This window comes from Nymphalis io, chromosome Z (assembly GCF_905147045.1).
Source record: "Nymphalis io chromosome Z, ilAglIoxx1.1, whole genome shotgun sequence".
NCBI classification, from domain to species: domain Eukaryota; kingdom Metazoa; phylum Arthropoda; class Insecta; order Lepidoptera; family Nymphalidae; genus Nymphalis; species Nymphalis io.
Window position 1 is genome coordinate 9,839,450 of NC_065918.1, and position 24,508 is coordinate 9,863,957.

The 24,508-nt window shown below is 32.6% G+C and overlaps 1 protein-coding gene across 1 annotated transcript in view; it reads left to right on the top strand.

Annotated features, from left to right (window-relative positions):
* The first annotated feature begins 9,102 nt into the window (after positions 1-9,102).
* The window catches only part of LOC126780657 (CUB and sushi domain-containing protein 1), a 50,660-nt gene continuing 35,254 nt past the window's right edge, over positions 9,103-24,508 (top strand). The window contains exon 1 of the mRNA XM_050505282.1: positions 9,103-9,374. Within this exon, the coding sequence (XP_050361239.1) occupies positions 9,290-9,374 (85 nt within the window). The 5' untranslated portion in view covers positions 9,103-9,289. The remainder of the gene's footprint in view (positions 9,375-24,508) is intronic.

Here is a 24,508-nt window from a genome sequence, read left to right on the forward strand (position 1 = left end):
CCTAAGATGAGGATCGATATTTGGATTTTTGAAAAATTGACACCACATTAATTTTATTGTTAAAAAATTATTTCGATTTCATAAATTATTTTAATATCAATCTTATTACATATACTACATTTTTACTATTAACAGAATGTATCAGTATTTTTTAATAAATATATAAATAAAAAATAAATAATTAAAAGAAAGAATTTGGAAATCATATACAATAAAATATATTCAAGATAAATGTAACAAAGTTTTTAAAATTTAACAAAACACATTATTTTTTTTACCTAATAAGTAAGTAAAAAATACTATTTTATATCAAAATATATGAAACAAGAACTTTTAAATATATATTGCATTTCAATCGGCTTTCGTAATAATAATATAAGTACGCAATCATGCACAGTCGTCGTACTAAAGCGTATAATATATTTAAATGCGTTATTTATTTTAAAACTCAATAATATAGCCTTCTAAATTCCATGTAACCCAATTATGTCATGGTTAGACAGGCCGGAGGTATCTCGTGGAGATTAATAGTATTGGTTTATGAAGCTCACATAACCGCACATGCTGCATCATATGTAGATTTATGTTACATCATTTTAATAATGCGATTAAAGGCGTTTAAAGTTCAAAAATACTTCTATGTATGTTCTACCGACTTATCTATCACTTACGAGTATTTAAATATTTGAAATAATTATAATAATCGTTTTCTAAATCTTTTAAGCTTTGAAGTGTTAATTGAGTATTCTATTGTAATGTATATAATAAATAAAAATATCTGTATATTTATTTTATATTTGAATTATTTATATATATATATATATATATATATATATATATATTTGGAGCTTAGTGGAAACACGTTCTATATTATATTAATACATATAGTATTTATACTATATATTTAAATGAAGATGTTCATTGATAGAATAAGAATGAATACATTGTATGTGCTTTAATGAAAGAGAGTATATTTATGTAATGAAACATATATTAGTGAGAGCGTTATATCTCATTGAATGAGTATTTTTATATACCTATACGTAAATATCCAATTTCTGTAACAATTACTTTTTTTCACACATAATTTCCGTCCATTGGAAAAATTTGCTACCTAATATTTTTTTTACTGTAATCTATCGAAATATTACCAAAAGTCTTTGTAGTATGATCGAGACTTTTAAATATTTTTACACATTAGACTACTACTACTACTTACTACATATTAGAGTTTTCTTTTGAATTGTATTTAAAGTATAGGTATACTTTCTTTTACATAATAATTGCGTTCGATGCGATATTTTTTTCCAGAATAAATTATATTTATGTGCCATGAGTGAAATGTTTGTATGTATATTATAGTTACACATAAATACATATATTCGAATATATTAATGTTGTTGTTGCATATAGGAAATGTAGTTAAATGTTTAAATATATGAAGTTATTCTTTAAATTACGAATTAAATTTAGTACTCGTTCTACTATGATAATATCTATTTATTATATCTATCTTAATAACTATTTATTATATATAAGTGTTTCGATGAATGAATATTTAAAATTTCCGACTTTGAAAATTTATCTTTGTTAGTGAGATCATTTCATTTTCATCTCAGACATTGCGTGACTGTAATCTTTAGATATTTCCATTTAAAAATATTGATGTATTCTAGTAATAGATGGTTTAATGTGTCTTATTGTGATAGGCTAATACTTGAAACAATGAACTCGCCTTAAACGCTTGTTGATTTAGTTAATACAATTCTTTGTTTTAATTAAAAAACCTTCGATAAGGATTGTTATAATTAAATATATATTTTTTTAATTTAAATATATTTAAAAGCATATTATATGCGATTTATAGTTTTCCTTTTATCAGCCGAGTGTTCGGGGCGAGGACTTTGTATTTATTAAATTAACTAAATATGAACCGTTTCTAATGCTTAAATCGTAATTATATCTCGTCTCGTCTTCATTATTGTCTATTTACGTAAATGTTTAAAATTCATTAAATAAATAAAGTTTAAAATAGATGTGTCAGCAATCGTATCTTTTAATTTACCCCAATTCAATGCTAGCTTTGTATTCTGCAATTCTATAAAATGTCAATGCGCTATCTATCTAGGGTCCATTGAAGTTGTTTAACTTGCGTCCATGAAATTAAACGCAATACAAGGACGGAGAACACAGTGATAGAAAACCTGGTGGTGGGGGTTGCTAGCTCGTTCTCATAACAAGTTTATAGCAGTATTCATGAAATCGATATTGATTTTTTGAAAAGAAGTGAGAAAACATTCTTTGTATTCTTATATTCATCAGACAATGAGTATTATTTAAATAAATCGTTGGGTATCTCTTATTGAAGGACAAAGCAAAATATTAGAATTTTTAACCGTTTATAAACACACATTGTTGCTCCATTTTATTTTTGCTATAATTATTTACTGTTGGTATTTCTATTTAAACAGATCTGTTGATACACTTTGAATACATACTAATATTATAAATGCGAATGTTAGATTGTTTGCTTGTTACCCTTAAACGTCTTTACTATTCAACCGAGTATCATAAAATTTTACAAACATGTGTTTGCGGTACAAGAAGGACTTACACGCGAGCGAAGTTGCAGGCGAAATCTAGTCTCGATTATATCGATACGATATAAAAAAATAACTTAATATTAAATAAATTTTAATTAAATTATGTGAACAAGTGTAGTGTCTCCTGGTGGTAGACCTTTGTGCAAGCTTGTCTGGGTAGGTACCACCCACTCATCAGGTATTCTACCGCAAAACAGCAGTATTTGGTATTGTTGTATTCCGATTTGAAGGATGAGTGAGCCAGTGTAATTACAGGCACAAGGGACATAACATCTTAGTTCCCAAGGTTGGTTGCGCATTGGTGATGTAAGCGATGCTTAACATTTCTTACAATACCACTGTCTATGGGCGTTGGTGACCACTTACCATCAGGTGGCCCATATGCTCGTCCGCCTTCCTATTCTATAAAAAAAAGCCTGAGGTCTAGTACAATTTTTATTTACACATTTATGAAAACTTTCGACTGAAAGGCTTGCGAGACCCTTTAATATAAAAATACTACAAAATATATGAATTTTCGGTGATTACTTAATTATATATATAAAGACTTTTAACTCTAACGCATATTGTAAATTATTAACTAAGAAAAGCCGATAATCACAGATTAAACTCAAGACATCAAATTACAGTCGAGAAAATCCTAAGCTGTTGGAAATATTCATATTAAGAGTCTTTAAGCAATACTGTCTGCCTTAATCGTGGATTGAAAGTCTATTTTAATAATATGATTTATTTAATGTTTTTAATAGAAAATAAAATAATAACTAACCGCTATGCGAATGTAAGAATATAAAATTAATAAATTCTGTATTTCATCTATTTTCTTATACTTCAGGATAAAATATCAAGTCACTTGTATTATTTTAGATATATATATATGTATATATATATATATATATATATATATATATATATATATATATATATATATATATAGTATATATATAGTATGTATATATATATATATATATATATATATACATACTAAAAAACTAAAAACATTTAAAATAAAGATATTACATGTATGTAAGATTTTACTATTTTGAATTCGAATTAATAACAAAACTATCTAGCTAATATTATTTGTTAGATTAATTATGCTACGTTTTCCGTAGTACAATATTTCGAAAAAAAAATGTATCTTGTCCAATACGGGGAGTATTGGTATTGATGTGGAAACTAATTGATCCATTAAAACCCACATAGGATGGCATGGAGCGGCCCACGTTTACTGCTAGGGATATTGATTTATCAAGTGAAACAGGAACTGGAAAGTGAACGCAATTTCGTGAAATTAATAACGTGAGTGTGTGGGGAACAATTCGAAAACACGACACAAAGCTGCTTGAGCTCAAGAAGTGTTTGTTAAATCTCATATATTACTCGTGCTTATGTAATATTATTTAATAAGAAAACTATTTGAGTTTTTTCATTAGTTTGGGCCTCCAGTCAAGGCTCATTTTCCTCATCATCTATCGTTTTATGATGTTACTTTTGGGTAGGGATTTGCGCAAGTCTATCTGGGTAGGTACTCATCGCATATTCTACCGCCAAACAGCAATACCTAGCATTGTTGTGTTCCGATTTGAAGTTTGAGCGAGCCATTGAAACTACTGGAACAAGGAACATATCTTAATTCCCGCGTGGTGCATTAGCTATGACGACAGGAATAGCTAATATTTCTTACATCGCCAATGTCTGTGGACGGTGGTGATCACTTACCATTGGGTAGCCCATTTGTCCGCCTGCATATTTTATAAAAAATTCATTGAAAAAGTATTACTTTAGTTTTTTTAGGTTGACGATCACAGAGTGGTAATAAAAGTAAGTCGCTGTCCATATATAGCGTTTAAAATTTATCAAAAACGGTTTAAATTATTAAACCAATATATCCGATTTCCAGTGAAATTAATAGAGCTAAATTTGGCTTGAAACTCTAAGCTATAATTTACTCCTTTGATACGCTCTTACTTAAGGTATTTGAAATTTCAGTGACTTCACCTGTTTTATAAAAGTCCATCTTTGCTCTAATGTATATGTGATGAATGCCACAGAGTTTTAGCAAAAGCTTAATTTAACGTTATCGCATATAACTAGAGTTAACAGTTAAATCGAGTTGTCTATACTTACAAATTTATCAGGATCAAGCTCAATTTGTTACAGATTCTTTAAATGTAAAGTGTAATTATAAAATTAATCTAAATGATGAGCTTTGAGGAAAACGGCAAGCTTGTTTAAATTATTTTTAGCGTCTAGAGAAACGTCTATCTCATTTATCGCAAGATAAATAAGAATTATTTTTATAAAATTATTTGTTTTTATGACTATTTTGAATTTATTTTTGCATTTTTGCTTTACTCTACTTGGCTAATCTTTAAGGAGTTATTGCAGTTGTTAGAAACAAAAAACTCTACATGTTATAAAATTGTTTTTGTCATTTTTGGTAAATTTAATGTAAGCAGAAGTTAATATTCTGGTTAGTCAGGGTATTACTGGGTTGTCTTTTTTTCGTAATATATTTAATACTAGACAAAGTTATTTAATGTCACCACAGATCTCAAACTTTAAATCCTTATAGAAAGTTTTGATTTTTGATATTTAATGAAGTTAACTATTAATTTTAAGTATCCATAATACATCCGACAACCCTAACACCTAATGATATATTCAGCTAATGATATAATATGATACGAATACAATTCTGGCGCTAATTCATAAATTTCCATAGCTCTTTCTTCAAAAATTAAGGATTTTCATACAAACTTTCATACCCTTCGTCACTTACCTTAGACTATATTATATATTATAATTATTATTAAAAGTCGAGATGGCCAAGTGGTTAAAACGCGTGAATGTTAATCGATCGTGAGTTTAAACCCGGGCAAGAACCACTGAATTTTCATGTGCTTAATTTGTGTTTATAATTCATCTCTTGCTTGACGGTGAAGAAAAACATCATAAAGAAACCTGCACTAATTAATTTCATTAATTAAACTTAAAACTAACTAATTTCATTAAAATTCTGCCACATGTGTATTCTACCAACCCGCATTGGAGCAGCGTGGTGGAACAAGCTCCAAACCTTCTCCTCAAAAGGGAGAGGAGGCCTTAGCCCAGCAGTGGGACATTAACAGGTTGTTACTGTTGTATTGTTATGGTTACATTTCGTACCCTCGTTTACCTCGACCTCGTTAATATAGCAAAGACTAGATCCAGAACTGAACGTGTTGTAATTATAAATGTAATACGTACATGGTTTGTACCGTATTAATTTTATAACTACCATAAACCTATTTACAGATACAGTCCTCTGCTCCTAAGGTAGAGATATTAATGTCTGAGGTAACCGCACTGTTATACATATTTACAATTTATATATAATTGTCTGAATACACAATATTTACTGTTAAACATAATACAACCAGACTCGGGTGAGAGTAATACACATTTCTTTTGTTTTTCGATTCTACATATTTAACTAGCTTGCTCGCGCTTAAATATAGATAAAAGATGAATGGTTGTATAGAAGTCTGTGATTTTAAAGTAAGAAGCATGAAATGCCATTCTGGTTACAAAAAAGTATATTACGACGTTTTTTGTCATCAATGAACTTACAGTGATGCCTGTAGTTTGACTATTATCAAACTATTTTATAATAATCTAAATGGGTAGGACCAAAATTTGTGTTATACATGTCTTCCGATCTACGATCCAGTAGCTCAGATGTCTTCATCCACGTCGTTATAATTGTTGTAAATCACCAAGTGCACAAGTATATTTTTTTTTATTTCAAAATACAAAAACTTTATTTATCTATACTAATATTTTAAAGCTGAAGTGTTTAGTTGAACGGGCTAGTCTCAGGAACTGCCGGTTCGAATTAAAAAAATATTTTCGTGTTGGATAGCCCATTTACGAAGAAAGCTATAGGCTATAAACATCACGCTACGACCTATTTATTGTCGTATTGGCTATTGTTCGGACCGGAGCATCAATGAAAAATGTTCCAAAAACGGGGAAAATTTATTTCTTTTTAGAGATTCCGTTACGTGCACTATGTAAACGCTTAAATTACACAAAAATAAAATCATGTATGTATGGAATTGTACTTCTTGAAAAGTTCTAAAAAAGTCCTTGAGTCAACCTTAAAATATCTATCTTTTAAGGTTGACTCAAGGACTTAAAGGTAATAATACCTTTTATATGGTGATCAAAATTGTTCTAAAATAATGCATTATTTACACAATCGTTTTTGCATAAACATGACATTAATTCTTTTGAAAAATATCGAGATAAGATCATTGACAAGTTTTAGTACTTTTTATAGTTTTGACATATTCCAACAGGTAGTGGAGTAGGTTGTTTGAAAATACTCATACTTAAGTAATTCTTTTCGGTTAGGTTGGTATTAGGTCCTTACATATAAAATTGGCGTTTTGTACGGGAGGAATATAGTTAATTTTTTTTTTTTGTAAAATATATTTAATTAATCATAATTTTTTGCCATCTCATAGTTCATTGATCCCTTTAATAAAAAAACCATGGGGGCGAGAATCAATAAACTCTCAGAAGGCGGTTTGGACTGCCGCCGTATCGGAGTTGAATATTTTTCCTTGTAAGAAGTTGTCCAAATTCCGGAAAAAAATGGTAATCTGTTGGAGCAAGGTCCGGGGAGTACGGTGGATGTCGCAGACATACCAATTGTAGCTCATCTAACTTAGTGGTTGTTTGTCTTGCGTTGTCGTGAAGCAGCAGTGGCCTAGAGCGATTGACCAATCTCGGTAGTTTAGCAGCTAGTTCTTCCTTCATGGTTTGCAGTTGCTGACAATAGATATCTGCCATATCGTTATCGTTTGGCCAGATTTTAGAAAGCTGTAGTGAACGACACCGGCGCTAGTCCATCAAACACTCACAAGTAACTTTTTCTGAGTCAATTTTCGTTTAGGGCAGGATTTGGCTGGGTCTCTAGGGTTCAGTCAGTTCAGTCCGATTATCGTACAGTATCCACTTTTCATCACAAGTAATGATTCGATTTAAAATCCCTTCATTATTGTATCGGTTGAGCAAAGTAATATAGCAGTCGACGCGTGTTTGCAAGTTCGATTCACTCAATTCATGAGGTATTGTTAAAGTTTTTTTAGTTTTAAGTGGATTAATACAGTTTTATCACTTACCCCGAAGCCTGCAGCTATCTCTGAAGTGCTTTGTGATGGATCCGCTTCTACAATAGCCTTTAATTCTTCATTTGCCACTTTGGTCTCCAGCCGTCCACGGGGTTGGTTCTGAAGGTCGAAACTCAAAGTGTCAATAAATATAATTATCCTATCTATAATTTACAACCGTACGTATATTATTTTATATCAGTATGATATACATATATATATGTATTTAAATTAACACAGCAAACTTAGCTAACTACAACTTAATTGTACTCGCATATGCTTAATTCACATAAGCATCGTGCCAGTATATTTGTACGAACTACATTTACATTATGTTTATCTGTTGTTTACATTATATCTATTTATACTAAATTTCTTCATTAATTATTTATTTATTTTTACATTGCACGATATAATTACCAGTATGTTCTGTTTGTATTTCCCCGCGGTATTTTTCTCTATTAACTTGCTTATGTAATAGATGTTCTATTTCTTACTTTGAGTTTACTTTATACTAATACTAGCACTATACCAGCAACTTCGTCATAATTCAGAATTGCTATGGTCTAATTTACAAATTTCTAAGTTTTTTTTTATAGAATAGGAAGGCGGACGAGAATATGGCCACCTGATGGTAAGTGGTCACCAACGCCCATAAACATTGGCATTGTAAGAAATGTTAACCATCGCTTACATCACCAAAGCGCGACCAACATTGGGAACTAATATGTTATGTCCCTTGTGCCTGTAATTACGTTGGCTCACTCACCCTTTAAACCGGAACACAACAATACCAAGTACTGCTATTTTGCGGTAGAATATCTGATGAGTGGGTGGTACCTGCCCAGACGAGGCATTTAGTACTAAGTAAGGCACTCTACCACTATTAAGTATATAGTATGTGTGTATGATATATAAATTTTACTCAAATCTCATTTATCCAAACCGACTGAACTTCGCAATATATTTATATTCATACTATTTTTATATTTGATTTATTAACATTTATATTATAAAATATACAATTCTCTTGTAAAAGTAAATGAGCAATTCTTGTATTGTATAGGATATATAATATTTCTATTCCTTTCGCTTACTGTATTTGTTCGTCGAGTATGAATTCTCCATAAAGGTCTGTCAGTCGTCTTGTTCTTACTACAATTGTCATGTCAACAGGCTATTTCCGTATGTTAATCGTGCTGTTTTTGTTGAATGTCAATCGTCATATAGCCTTGCTCAACGCCCGTCTTTCGGGCTTCGAATTGTAACGGTGAAAGGCGGGTGGCTCGGTGGGGGCAAACCGCGGGCGCGGCAACCATGACAGTCCGCCACGAGCGCATGTCCGATACGTTGTTTTGCAAACGACCCGGAACTCGCGCGCCGTTCCACGTACGAAAAGCAAATGGGAAACTTTTACTTTCGCGCGAGATACTAAAACTTATTCACATTTCTCCGTTTATGTGTGGACGTGTGTGTGACAATAATATGTATTAGTGTCAGGTTATAAAAATACATTATTTGCTTATGATTGAAAGAGACAATTGCAAAATGTTTCTATGTGTGTGCCTTGTAATTTGGAGCGGTGCCCTCGTGCCGGCTCTGGCTCAAGGTGAGTTGAACAATGCAAGCGACTCCTTCCTTTATGGTGTGAAAAACCGCAGCGCGGATTTACAACCCTAACATGATAAAAACTGCTTGAGTTACGAAAGTGTTAACAAATAATTCTAATTTTTTTAAAAATGTGAGCTTAATCTGACGCATAAACCGTTAAAGTTACGGAGAAATAAAATCATTACAAAACTCATTTGGTAATAAAATAACTCATTACAAAACTTATCTAACTGTTTCTAAGCGTGCATATTATGAGTATAATGAGTTTTATATTAATATTAATATTCTATCTTAAAATAAGTCGGTTAAAATATAATATACAACGACATCAAATTCTGATTTTTTTAGTTGACTTACTTACACTATCTTAAATTATTTATGTTATATATAATGATAAGCAAAGTAGGTATTTAAGTATCATTTCTAAGTGGTTCGCTTGCAATGAACTGCGGAGGTCGGAACACAAAAATAAGCGTAAAAGGTAAACTTAATAAAACGATAACGTCGATGAGATAAAGATGATTTTCTGAAATGTCTTTTATTATAATGACAAGTGACGAGCAATATTTTTAACATAAATGCCAATAGATATACTACGTCAGGGAAAACGATCTCCATTGTTAAGCTCCTTGAAAGAAAATATTGTCGACTTAACATGAAAAGATCTAATGTAAGGGGTTTCTTACATTATTAAAACTGACTATTATAAACTCGAAATTCACACATCAATTTTTAAGTACGTAACATTATTTCATATTTTTCGTAGTTATATTATATATTTGTTTAATAGAAACGTTTTTTAAATCCGCTTTCAACTAGTATCACTGCAAAAAATGTACAAACTATCGAAATATTTTTGTTTTCAGTAAATATATTATATTTCACTTATCCTAAAAATTCGATTTAGTTATCAAAAATAAAACCGATCAAAATAATAGATAAAATAATACACACAAGCATGGATAATATCTAAGTCGAATATTTTACAAAAAAAAGAGATACTTGAAAGAGTTTTTTTTGAGCAAGGATTTTTTTGTGAATACATTGTTAAAATAAGTATTCTAAGTCCAATTCTACGACATAAGTAACTTATAATATACAAATCTAAATAACAATCTGTTCAGCCTTTAAAACACACAAACTTTCTCATTTCTAAAAATGGTAAGGTTAGAATATTGTCAAAGTTTATTCCATTACCATGTTTAAAAATTCACCACAAAGTTCGTACCCACAAAATGTATCTTTGAAAACGGAAATAAAAGACGCAACGAAAAATGTTTTGAATTGAAAATAAACTTCGATACGCGCTTAAATTGTAATAGAAGTGGAAGCATATATAATTCAATATTAATTTATACCTTATTAATAATAGATTTACTTTCATTATGTAAAATCTAATGTTTTGAGCCCACTGTATACAGCCGGCTAAGATGCAGCCGCGCCGGCTGTGCTTTCACTTATCCTGTTACTGTGTGAGTATTCTTTGTCTGTGTTCGAAACCGGCTCGGCCCTCTGTTCCACTGAACGATATAGCCTAATGGGCTAGTGGGGCCCTTCACGATTCGTACTTATTTCGCTTTAAAATATTTTGTGAATAATCTCTAATATATTTTTCAAAATTCATTTGTTTTAGTTATGAAATTAATAATAATACTAAGTATCATTATTATACCGTCAGCTTCGTATATAATGTAACAGCCAATATTATCAAATACATAGCAACAAATAAAGTGATCAATAATATTCATACAACCGAGGTCGGCTAATTATTTAAGCCGTCCATTTTGCAAAATTTTTTCGGAGCGCAAATATCGTCAAATATTCAACCTTCCGTGCATTCAAACCGTCATTAAAATGGTAACAAACACACTATTATTATAAATGTGATGTTCTATGTAAAGTTATACAATTTCTTACATTATTTATGTATTTACTTTAATCATAAAAAAAATGCGAATAAATTATATAATAAATTTAAAATATCTGTTATTTTATTGTTATAAATTATCCGTCTATAATTTAGCTATAATACTTCATTAGTTCCAGGAAAATATTATAAAAATATTCACAAGAATGTTTCTTTTATAAATGGCTTCAACGATATTATTGAAGGTCGTCGATACATCCTCAGATTTATTGTCATTTAGAAACGTTTTACTAAAATAGCTTTTATTGTGGTAATTTAGATATTTACTAACTTCTGTATAATGAAACGTAGGTACGTGAAGCTTAAAATCAAGTATGCTGATAATTACGCTTTTCGATTGCTCTAAACTGCTGGTATCTATTTATATATAAAAGGTATAACCAGAGTAGCTAACTATTTGAAATTTCGAGAATTAATTCCTGTAATTGTGGTTTTGCAACTAAAGATTTTACGCAGTTTTGATCTTCAAAACATTCACTATTCAACTTCATGCAATCGACTCGTTCAAGGTTTCATTGTATTAGCGTACTGAGAAAATAAAATATGTAATATATACGTTTAGAATTGTAACATGTTACGCCGGAAAGTTAAAAATCACCACTGCAAAGCTAATATTTAATTATCTATAAAATCAATTATATTTATTCACCTATTATCTGTAGATAGATAGATGTTTCTTCACTAAACACTTTCTACCAGATGTTTTTCCACCAACCTGCAGTGCTTCCTTTGAGACAACATACAACTTTTGCCTGGCTTTGGGTTTTCTTAGTAAATAAAAAATTTTAAAGTCAAAAAATCTTTTTATTTTTCTGAAAAAGGATATTTGAATAAACGTATTACTTCAGTTTGTATTCCGTAGTCAGACAGTAAATAGTTTACACGTTTTACTTAACGAATACAAAAAATTAAGCATCTTATCTATCATGCGTTTATCGTACATAAGCTAACATATTTTATATATATCATTCAACACAAATTAAATGTAAAATCTGTCACGTTATTGAAAGTTAATGTATTAACATAACAAAACAGGATCATTGTTTGGACAGGACCCATGAATTTTAATTAAGCACATTTTATTTTCATTATTATTCAAATTAGATCACTATTATTAAGTATAAAGTTTTAATGAAATCCGTAATTCACACAAGAGATGGAAAGCAGAAGAGCGAATTTTATTTTAAAAAGTTTTTTTTATATAATGATTGATATGTTCATGTACAGAATAGGTTTATTTTACATACATTTCAATTCTTCCAATATGTTCGAATAAGCGCTAAATGTGATAACAAAAATATACATCTTGTGAGCTGTTCGCAAGATTGCGTACTAATGTTGGGGAAAGCTCAAAGACGGCCTCGGGCATAAATGACCGACCAGTTGGATGTAATCATCTCGACTATAGAGTCTAGTGAATGACCGACAAGTCTAATAGAAATCTCTGGAAAGGCACTCCTATCCTACGTTAATAATGATTTACATTGATGGTCTATCTGCTTTTAGGTACCCAACATCAAAATGTTAAGACAAAAATATTATTTAATGAAACTCGAATTTAAACAAAATAGCTAAAATATGTTACCTTAAAATAAATCTGTGGCTTATAATATAAGTGAAATATATGTATTATAGACGAGTTATCTCACAGAGGCAATCTCTACATTGTTATTAATAACGGATTGATGTCATGCATCTCAATTTCATAGACAATCGTCCCTATCTCAATTACAGATCAATACTAAAATTTAGTCGGACGAGATCGTAGAACTATTTGTTTTAAGAGCATTTTCTCTCAAATACATTTCTCCTGTAATGGTCTAATAAAGTTTTTTTTTATTTTACATCAGTCCTCCTAATGCAATTTTTGTATAAATTTCAAAGATCGAATAAAGGTGGAAATAAATTAAATGTAATAAAAAACTATTAACAATGCAATTACCAAAATTTTTATAAATTATTTTTTCATTAATGCTCTTTTTTCTGTCTTTGATAGCACATCTGTTATTCTGATGAACAACTTGCGGAGTAGATATTCACAATAGTTTTTAATCATAAATAAATACCGTTTATGCCATTCAAAATAGGTGTGTCTAAAAACTTAATAAAATACCATTTTCTAAGAAGCTGCGGGACGCCCTAAAACCTTTCGGGTGACAATCAATATGACCGGTTGTTCAAGAAAACAGGTTAGAAGAAGAAACATATAATTATCATTTATAAATAATAATAATAAAAAGTATAGTAATATTAGAAATGAACAAAGATTTTAGAATTAATTTGGATATAAGTTTTCATTTTCATTGATGTTATATGAAACATAAAGTTGAAAATAATAACTGTCATCTATATCAATGTCAGCGAATCTGAAATCAAGAGTTTGGCGTTTGCGATTATGTAGTACCTTATGGTATTATTATTTACAAAAAAGGAAAAACAAGTCAATAAATATATTTTCCTTAACTGATCTTTTAGGATTATTTTTGAACTAATTTCTTGAATACTAGCTGTGCCGGCGGTTTCCCCGCGTATAACTTAAATAAATCACTAAGAGACTTCACTGGACGACATTTATAAAAACATGCAGATACGTGTACACGTGGCTATGTGGTCAGCTCTAAAGCCGGTCATCAGGCCGGAGTGTACAGTGACGTCACTCCTCGACTGGTTTTCGAAACTATTTCGTATTGCAGTTATTGAACGGCTACAGTAACTTCGATTTTTACATTTACTATTTTGAGAGATCTATTGGCTACGTAGCAAGTTGTGTCGATTGTTTTTTGAAGGTTTGTATGTTTCTTTTTTTCGTAATTTTGTATTTGTCGTTTCGAGTTGCGTCACTGAGCAAATGGACTTGTTTTAATATTCTAAATATTTTGCGCATAACATATATTTAAGGTTTTAAACTAAAAATATATATTTAACTAACTTATTTTTTTTCTATTTTGCTTAATACCAAAAAACGTAAGTAAAAAGCAGTCATGCTAACAGGGTCAACAAATATTTTAATGTTTTTACTTCCAAATCAAGGTTATTATTTTTCGTAGCTTCATTCAAGCGTGCAGGTGCGAGCGCCACATAATAGTCGTACCCCGTTATTTAGAATCGTTAACAAACTTTTACTCGCTCTCTGGCGGAAGATTTGCTGTTATTTTGAATTTAATACCAGACTGTGACATACATTCAAAATCAATTTTACTGTGTAAAATTATAGGAACCTAGATTAATCTTAGCTAATATCATTTAAATATTATTAGTATGTACTTAAATACCCTTATTTTTTTTTCTAATAACAAGTACACTTTACAATAAAATACTATTTTCAATAACGTCACTTAAGGAGTGATTTAATTTGATTTTGACGGCATAATCAATTCAATAATAATATATATTAAATAAATTATTTCATTATGAACAATGAAATGATTATGTCCTTGTAAAGAAGATATTGCTTACCTGTTTGTTTTATAAAATTGATAAAATCGATTCTTTGTAATAAAGTATAAGCTAAATGTCATTTCTGTGCGTTTCGTGATAAGGTCTGCCAAGTTACCTGTGGAAAGATAAAAACTCCAATATAATTTAGATTTAGCAGGCATATTTCTGATGATGTTGTCATTAAATCGGTAGTGACAGGGCTAATGCCTTTATGAACTTTACTAAAAAAAGACCTACAAATTATGCAATTTAGTTACTATTTTATTATTCTTATTTAGTTTTTAGTTACGTAAAATAAATATGATTTCAAATTGGTTAAACGGGGTGGATTATTTTATGTAGGCGCTACTTGGAACTAATTCAATATAATTATTAGAAAGCAAATTATTATATATTAAATATAAAAATGAAATTTATATAATGTGGTCATTACAAGCACCTAATACTCTTAATCAAATTAAGATATTTAAATTACCAACGATTCGGAGTGTTTTACTTCAACGATGAGGTAGGAAGACGGAGCGGTAAGCAGACGTAGCTCTTTAATATAATACCGCATACAATTATACGTAAGAAGTCCAATCAATTTAAAATAACATTAGCAAAATCGTTGACTCGTCTGTATGACTTTAACAGGATTTAAAAATAGAATAGTTAGGGGTCTGACAACTGAGTATTGACAATTAATATTACTTCATTATTTTGTAAGCCCCGAATTTGGTTGTTTTATCTTTTTGAAGTTCAAATGTGGGCTGTAAACGTTGTAAGCGGCAATTGTTCAATGATAAGACCGCCCCTTGCATGCTATTTTTTATATTCACAGTATTAAGATTTTTTTTTCTTTTATATTTTTTTCTTCTTTGGACACTCAATAAAAAAAAATATTTATTATTATTGTATCAATGTCTTCAGGATTTTATGGCACAATATGACACACCGCTTTATATATAACCACCACAACTAAAGGCAAAACTCGCGATCCATTCGATGATATAATTATTATAATTTTCCACCATCTCTATATTGTATTTGTCGTCGTAGTATAATATATATATAATAGTAATATGCAGTAAATATTCCTATTTATCCTACTAATAAAACAGTTAATTCAAATAAAAATCACACCCTAATAAGACTGTATTTTTCTATTAATATGTAAATCCGAAGAATATAACGAAGTGTCTTTGAGCTCGAACATTTCTGAAGGATGAATACGGTTTCAATTTCTATGTTGTTATGTCTCAACACAACATACTAGCTGGGCTCGGGCGGAACTCGAGATCGATACTCTTTGTATTACAGGTATTGTTGTATTTATGGAAGTTTCAATTTAGCAAGCTTAGAAGCCATTATTTCCTACACCTAATTAAAAATATAATAGATATGTTTGTCATGTACGTACAGCACTTTAAGCAGGTTCTAGCTACTTTTTATACATACTGATATTTGTGCACTATAATATCTCCCGCGCAGTTGGCTAATCTCTCTTTTGATCGGCTGCCGTGGCCGAAATCGGTCAGGATCATCATCATCATACATATATCGTGAATTTACATTTCTTAAACGACTTTTGCTTTAAAATTAACAACAACTCTCAGATTAATTACAACCTTATTATTATATATCAAGGCCCACACAATCTTTGCGACTTATAAGTTTGAAATATATCGGCTCGGCGACCGTGGTTAGTGAGCGAAGGTCGCCCAGTCGGCTATTTTCCGCAACATGTGTTGGAGAAGTGACCCTAGCAATTCGTTTTTGTAAAATATTGGACGATTTACTACATCAGAGGGAATCGCTAATTGTATTTTTATCGGAAAAGTAGAACTCAATGAAAATTACTGAATTAAATAAAAATTAAAGGTGGAACAAAAATAAATAATGAGTAGTTAACCACGCCATTAATAATTAACTACTTAAGACAAATTATTCAAGACGAACAGTCAAAATACTTATTTATTAGAAATTTTTGTATTTTAGTAAGAAAAAAAAACATCAAATAATCAATGAGCATGTGAATTATGGCAACGAGGTATAGGTATCACATTCGCCGTCGATCAGGATAATTATTATGTAAATACTGCTCGCTCAATGTGAATAATGGAAATTTTAATTAGCCCCTGGTATAATTATGTTCATTTATATTTAACTGGCCACACGGGTAAAATTAAGATATAATGTCAATTTCTTTAAAATTATAAAAATATATTAATCATAATTAACGATCCCGTGGTCGTATTGCAAACTCTTCCAACTTCAATTTTATTGTTTATTTTTAAATACCTGATATATACATTATTATTATTATTAGATTTATTTACATATGGTAGGTTCATTATTTATTTTTAAACGATTTATACTAGCTTGACATCACATTTTTAAATTTCAGTTAGATAGGGATCTAACTAAAGTGTAAAAAATATGAAATAGATTTTAACAATCGACGAATACGTTTGAAAATTTGCAAATATAAGGGAAATGTTTGACACCGAAAAATATTTATAAAGTTTATTTTATAACTACTATAGTAGCAGACAACTGATCAAAATTATCTTTAACCATTACCCATTTTTATTACCCATATTGTTAAAGAAATTCTACCGCCATTTGTTCAATATTTGTTTTATTTCTGCTGCTGTCAGTATCAATGTGTGAAGGGGAAGGGAAGATTTTATATACTCTATGTCCTTATCCGTATCCCTTAAAACGTGTATGCAAAATTTTATGATGATTGGTTGAGTTAAGAAGCGAAAGCGTAACATACAAACCAACTCATGTTCGCTTTTATAATATTAGTAAGGATAGTGTTTGAGATAGCTGTTTGTATGAAATCAAAAAAATCAAACATTTGAATAAAACTAACACTGTAACATTGGTGTATAAATGAACTATTTCGATATGTTTGTATTGTATGAAACTTTGTATGTTCATTTGAATATATGAAAGGTGATAACCTCGAGTGTTCTGTTCGTGTTATTGAGCATATCATATATTATATCATTTGTGTTATATTTGGTTTGTGGATCAAAATAAACCACAATGTATTCTAGTTTTCCATAATCATCGAAAATGCATTAATTAATTATTCATGTCACGATACATTTCAATAAGCTTAAAATTAATTGTTAACATTTACGAATAATAATGCAAATAATAGAAATGAAATTTGCCGATTTGAGTTTAAACATAATACATTTTCACTATTAAGTCATATTATAAAATTAATGATTTCTTGTTTTGTAATCTTTGCGTTTATTGTGGTAGGGTATTTTTCTGGTGGTAAGGCTTTGAGCAGGCCCGTCTCTGTGGGTACCATCAGTAATTCAGCGGATAAGCAGCATTACTTAGTATTGTTGCGTTCCGCTTTGAAGGGTGAGTGAGCCAGTGTAACTACAGGCATAAGGGACATAACATCTCAGTTACCAAGGTTTGTGGCGCATTAGCCATGTAAGGAATGGTTATTATTTCTTACATCGTCAACATCTATGGGCTGTGGTGAAAATTTACCATCAGGTGGCCTATTTGTTCGTCCGCCTGCCTATAACATAAAAAAAAATATATTGTTAGCAGTCTCCTTTTACTTATTCTCCTTCATAATTAAAATTATTTGTTTGTCCTCTTCACATTAATAAACCATTCAACCGATTGTGATGAATGTTTTTTGTTGAATTGTTTTGCGTACTACCGCGAAGGTGCCCCGAGACCAGACCAGAAAATACAATAATTTCCTAACATATGTTTGTCCTTCAATAAATGCATACATGTACGTCTTGTGTAGACCCTTATTCTGAACGCGCAAAAACGGGAAAGCTAGTTAGTTTTAAATAAACGTGTTATAAGCAATTGTTTTAAATTTTTTTATTATTTTCATAGTACATTTTGTACAATAACTCATAGAATTGCAGCATATTCATACTGGAAATTTTAAAATAGAAACATTTTCGCAAAAAACTGGAGATGGAATTGCACAATTGTCAATCATTCGTTAAAAAGAATGCTAAAAAGAAAAATATTTCAAAAGCTCTGGTTACCTCTACTAATAATTGCATTGTTAATATTCAGTCGGGTACCTATTCGATCCATATTATGCCATTCGTCATTATACAAATTTGTATTTCATTTAATAAAAACAATTACATTATATTAGGTTATTCTTATAAATTTTTAAATAAAGTTAAAATTTATAATTAATATATTAATATAAATCTTAATTATAAGTGAGTTGACTTTTTTATTATGACAAATACTTTTGCTGTCTATTGGCGCCACCAATAGTGGCCAACACCTCTCGCTGCCAAGCATAGCGTTAATCACGCTCGGCAGCGAGATGTCTCCGCCAACTATCGCCGCTAGGGTATGCCTCTGGGGCCCCCACGCAGCACACTCCGTCAAAGTGTGATGTGCCGTGTCCAGTGGCGCACCACACTCATGGCAGGAGGGTGATATCTGCCGCTTCGCTATCCCGTGCAGGTACTTACCGAAGCAGCCGTGTCCGGTAAGCACCTGCGTCAGTCTAAACGTAAGTGTGCCGCTCCTTCTTGTTACCCAGCGATTCAAGTGGGGGCGGATCGCCTCCACTGTCGTCAGGCCTGCTAATGGGGATCTCAGATCCTCCTCCCATCTGTGAATGAGAGCTTGTTGGGCTACAGACCTTATTCGCCCCACCTCCGCTGATCCTAGACGGTCGCCATTCGCCCTGGCTTCCACCCGAAACCGATGCACTTCCGCGAGTACCTCGGCCTGGAGTTCCTAGGGCAGATCACTCGCGAGAAGTGTCGCCACCGTCCACGACACCGTACGGTAACCTCGTACCGCTCTCACCGCTATAACTCTCTGCGGTCTCCTCAGAAGAGCTCTATTACGATCGGTGAGAGCGTCTACCCATATGGGTGCACCATATAGCGCCATGGAGCGCAGTACACCGGCGTATAATCGCCGGCATGGTGATTCCGGCCCTCCCACATTAGGTAGGAGGCGCCTAAGGCGGCTGCGGCATTAATGAGTTTCGGGCTCAATTGGACAAAGTGCTGCCTGAAGCACCATCTTCCGTCCAGGATCAGACCCAGATACCTCATCTGGGCCTTCACCTTTATCACTGTCCCTTGGACAGTGATACACGCTCCACGAGGGGGACCCCGATGTGGACCGTGGAATAAGAGGGCCTCCGTTTTAGAGATGGAGACTTTCAAGCCCAACATTTCTATCCGGTCCATCGTGAGCGACGTTCCAACTTCGGCCAGGATGGCCGCCTCTTGGAAATATCGCCCCGTCGCCGTGAGTAAAGTGTCATCCGCGTAGCACAACAGCCCCATCCCAGGAAGGACAGGTGCCCGCAGGAGCCAGTCAAAGCCGACGTTCCACAGGATTGAGCCGAGAACGGACCCCTGTGGAACGCCACAGCCTACCTGACGTCGAACAATTTGTCCATCGCTCCCCTCCCAGAGGACCATCCGATCCTGGAGGTATGCCCCCAGAAGCCTCCTAAGATAGGAAGGCACCCCATGATATTGAAGCGCCTCTCTTATTGTCTCGAAAGGAAGACTGTTGAAGGCGTTCGCCGCGTCCAGCGATACTGCCAGGACCACATCCCCTCGGGCCACCGCCTCCATGGTCCTGGTCTTTAGGGTATTCAGGGCGTCGATGGTTGATCGACCCGCCCTGAACCCGTATTGAGACCCGGTCCCACTTCCTCGAGATGCTGAACAAGACGGGCAGCGAGAATTTTCTCGAAGAGTTTGCCCGTCTCATTCAGCAGTACAATTGGCCTGTATGCCGAAGGAGATTCTAGAGGAATGCGCCAACAACCTTGGAATCTAAGATGTAATGTAACTTGTGCCTGTAGCTACACTGGCTTACTCATCCTTCAAACCGGAACATAACAATACTGAGTGTCACTGTTGACGGTTGAATATGTAATGAGCGGGTGGTACCAATACATACGGGCTTTCAAATATTTTTTTTTTATTGAGCGCAAACATTCACAAAATTGCAGATATGTTCGATACTGAACATACGGACATGTTGCTATACAAAGAAGAGCTCAGTGTTCGGACTGCAGAATCCTAATAATTAAACTAGTCTATCCTCCTGCTTACATTTCAATTTATCACGAAGTCGTTATTTCGGATTTCGGATATTAAGGAGGTTATTTATTCTTCATTAAATGAATCGTATTTATATTGTTTGCTGTATACCTCCACAACAAGGAAAAATATTCGAAAAAACACTTCTCAAAAAATCAATCAGAACCGGTACAGTTTGCAATTTATTTATTTTTTATTTTAATTTAGCCCCTCTAAATTGAATGGAAAATATTTTTACTTACGTTACACGTGTGCTTGGGTTATCGTAAATTCATACAATACAGTATCAGCCTCTGAATGTCCCACTGCTGGGTGCATTTTGGAGCTTAATTCACCACGCTGCTCCAATGCGGGTTGGTGGAATACACATGTGGCATCTGGGCCATATAGGCTTATTAAATTACGAAATAACTGTATTTTCGTACAAAAATATAGCAAATGTTAAATACTTGAACCGAGTAATTCGGTTTCACACATTTGACATTACTTGCTAAATCTCTTTTAAGATTGTTAAGGTTGAACTTAACCTATAGAGAACGAATTACTTTTGTGAGGAAAGCACTGCCATCATTCATCGCTAGATTAGTTGTTACATAACGGGGGAAGGAGCGATGTCGTTAGATTTTTCATGTTGACTTTATAATCGTTTTATCGATCGGTGACATATCCATCCAGGGTCTTTTTCAGATTTATTGTATGCGCCACCTCACAACACCACCTCTTGATATTACCACCATGCATTTTATTTTGGTCTGAATTATCTGATTTATGATCAAAAAAGCAGAACTGCGTCTATGTGTAAAACGCGAATGACTTCCGCAGTTCACTCCACATCAAGCGGCGCACCGTGTCGTGGCAGCAGAACTGGCGTTGCGTGGCGTGGCGTTCACTTTTCATCTCATAATGCAGCGACGCGTCGTCACGGTGCATGAAACTTTGTGGTTGATGGTTATCTAACAAACAGAACGGAGTTGGGTCGAGGGCCATCTCTATAGCACTACTCTGCCTCGATCCGCTACTGGGTGATATTTCGTTCAAGTTTCATGTGAAAATCAATTTACTGCAGATACGAATTCTGTGTAAGTGTGATGTGATATGAATCATGTAACTTGCTTGGCACCAACATTTGTCTAATTGTATGTACCAGCATCAGCTATTTATGATTATGAGCTTTTTTTGTCACTATATGGTTTAGATTAAATATACCAATAAAAATATAATAATATTTCACGTTGGACGCTGATCCGCTGCTATTCTGCTCCGCCTTTATAGAGCTGTTTGACCTTTATAATACTCAGATCAGGTGGGATGCAAATGGACACGGACAACTGCTTAGCGTCTATTCTTAATATCTATTCGCATTCGACACATACATCAATTTCGGAATTTTCGTTTCCGATGTTATTCGCCAAGCCCAACTTATACTATGCATATCTACGTCAGAGTGCATTTTAAATAAAATACGACAATTTCACTATTCACGTATAATAATGATTTTGTTTTATCCTTGTTGCATATATGAATATCTCTCATGCACGCTATTTTAAAAGCAAGGTTTTATGTATCCCATTATTTACGATTTGTGATTCCTTTATATTTTCAGTGAAGTTGTATAAATAATAAAACCTTTAGAGAATAATATAACATCATTATATATTCCATTCGATTGAAATTTAGAATAAATAATGAACTGCAATTACGCAGAATCCGGGATTATTAAATTTGTCGGAAACTTTTCAAACTTTTCATCTCCGAGTCTTTGTCTCTCGGATGTACCTTCCATTTCTAATATTAAGTTGGTGTAATTTTCTATCAACTTCTAATAGTTTGTAGTATTAGAAAGATAAAGTTTGTGGAAAACAGTTCTAATACCTTTTAATATTTACAATAATACCTATCTAAACAAATTAAAAGGAAATTAAGATATTTAACTCTGTAAGGATTTTTCAAACCTGTAACGTCTGTTACATGCGATGGTTGGAAAATGGTTTTATAATTATTAAGTAATATCTTTTTTATTTAATTCATTATTCGGGCATTTACAAATTCGTTGTTTTACAAATTTCGAATCTCAACATTTCAATTTGGTTATATGTATAGTAATATAAATTAATTTAAAAATAATTGAAATTGCCTCACCATTTAGTTTGATTGTTTGTTGATTACATACTTGTCTATAATAAAAGCTTAATACAAATATCTTACGTTTACGATACGATAAAATAAAAAAAAATTTTGTGTTACGAAACTATACGTATTATATTTGATCGATGACAACTTGAGTATTCAAAGTGCACTCCTTGTACCTAATGTAGCCACAAAATTCGTTTATTCCGAGCTTCTGATAAATTGCATAGTTGAGCGTGAACATTCCGTCTATCGGCTCTCAGGTTTCATTATTTGTTTATAAAAAATCACTGGTACACACGCTACAAATAAATTACGTTCTCGAATGTATTCATTTTTTTATCAATACATGAATAACTGCACAGCTTAAGCTTAAGTTAAATTATAACTATAACGCAGCTCTAAGAAATCTTAAAACAACCTAAAAAAATAAAAAAATAACCTTAAAATACGACAAGACATAAAATTTATCGACTTATCGATCGAACTATCGGTCATTTACAATAATTTGTCTAAATCAATAAAAACATCAACACTTCTGACGACGATAATTAGCAATACCGTACATTCACCTCAAGCGATCAATCACAAGTTGATTTTATAATTAAAAAACCTACAAATTTAACTAATCAATATCTGTATCTATATTATAATTATACGTATTATAACTTTTACATGGCGATTATTATTATTTTTTAATCTTGATAACCATATTATTTGCTGTTTTTATGACGTCATCGTTTGTGGTTATTCAATTGTATTAAATGAATGCCATGTCATCTAAAAATAAGTATTACGAATCCTTTAAAATAATTTCAATACATTTATAAAGATAATTTGGATGTGTCATGACATGAAGAAATGAGATATAACTAACTTGTACTTATTTTATATTGCTTATAGTTGTAATATCATTACAAGATTACGTGGAAACCATCAACGCTAGCTGATTAATTATGTAATTGATTTACATTGTAATTGCTTCCTTGACTTTAAGTACTTCTAACAAATGAATAGCATTTAGAAATCTATAACAATATATATATAAAAACGCGTAATGTATATAATTATATATTATAAATATAATAATATAATTTATAAATAAAAAAGACTAAAAGACGCTTAAAAAAAGCTCCATCCAGCATCCCTCGCTACATGGTTAATCACTCTCGGTAGCGAGAGGTCTTTGCCGACTAAGGCCGCCAAGGAAAGGCGCTGAGGTTCAGCGGCACACTCCATCAGAGTGTGGCACGCCGTGTCCGAAGGCACACTACACTCGTGGCAGGAGGGTGCTACCTACCGACAGACTATTCCGTGCAGGTACTTACCGAAGCATCCATGTCCGGTAAGCACCTGAGTCAGCCTGAAGGTCACTGTGCCGTCATTTCTCGCTACCCAGCGACTCATGTGGGGGCAGATTGCCTTCACTGAGTGCGTGAGAGCCCTGATTCGGAGCACCTCCTCCAACGCTGGACGGTCTCTCTTCCAACAGGAACCGGTACACTCCGGGCGGGGGCCATTACCATCTCCCACACCGTGATCTGTGGTAGAGCCACA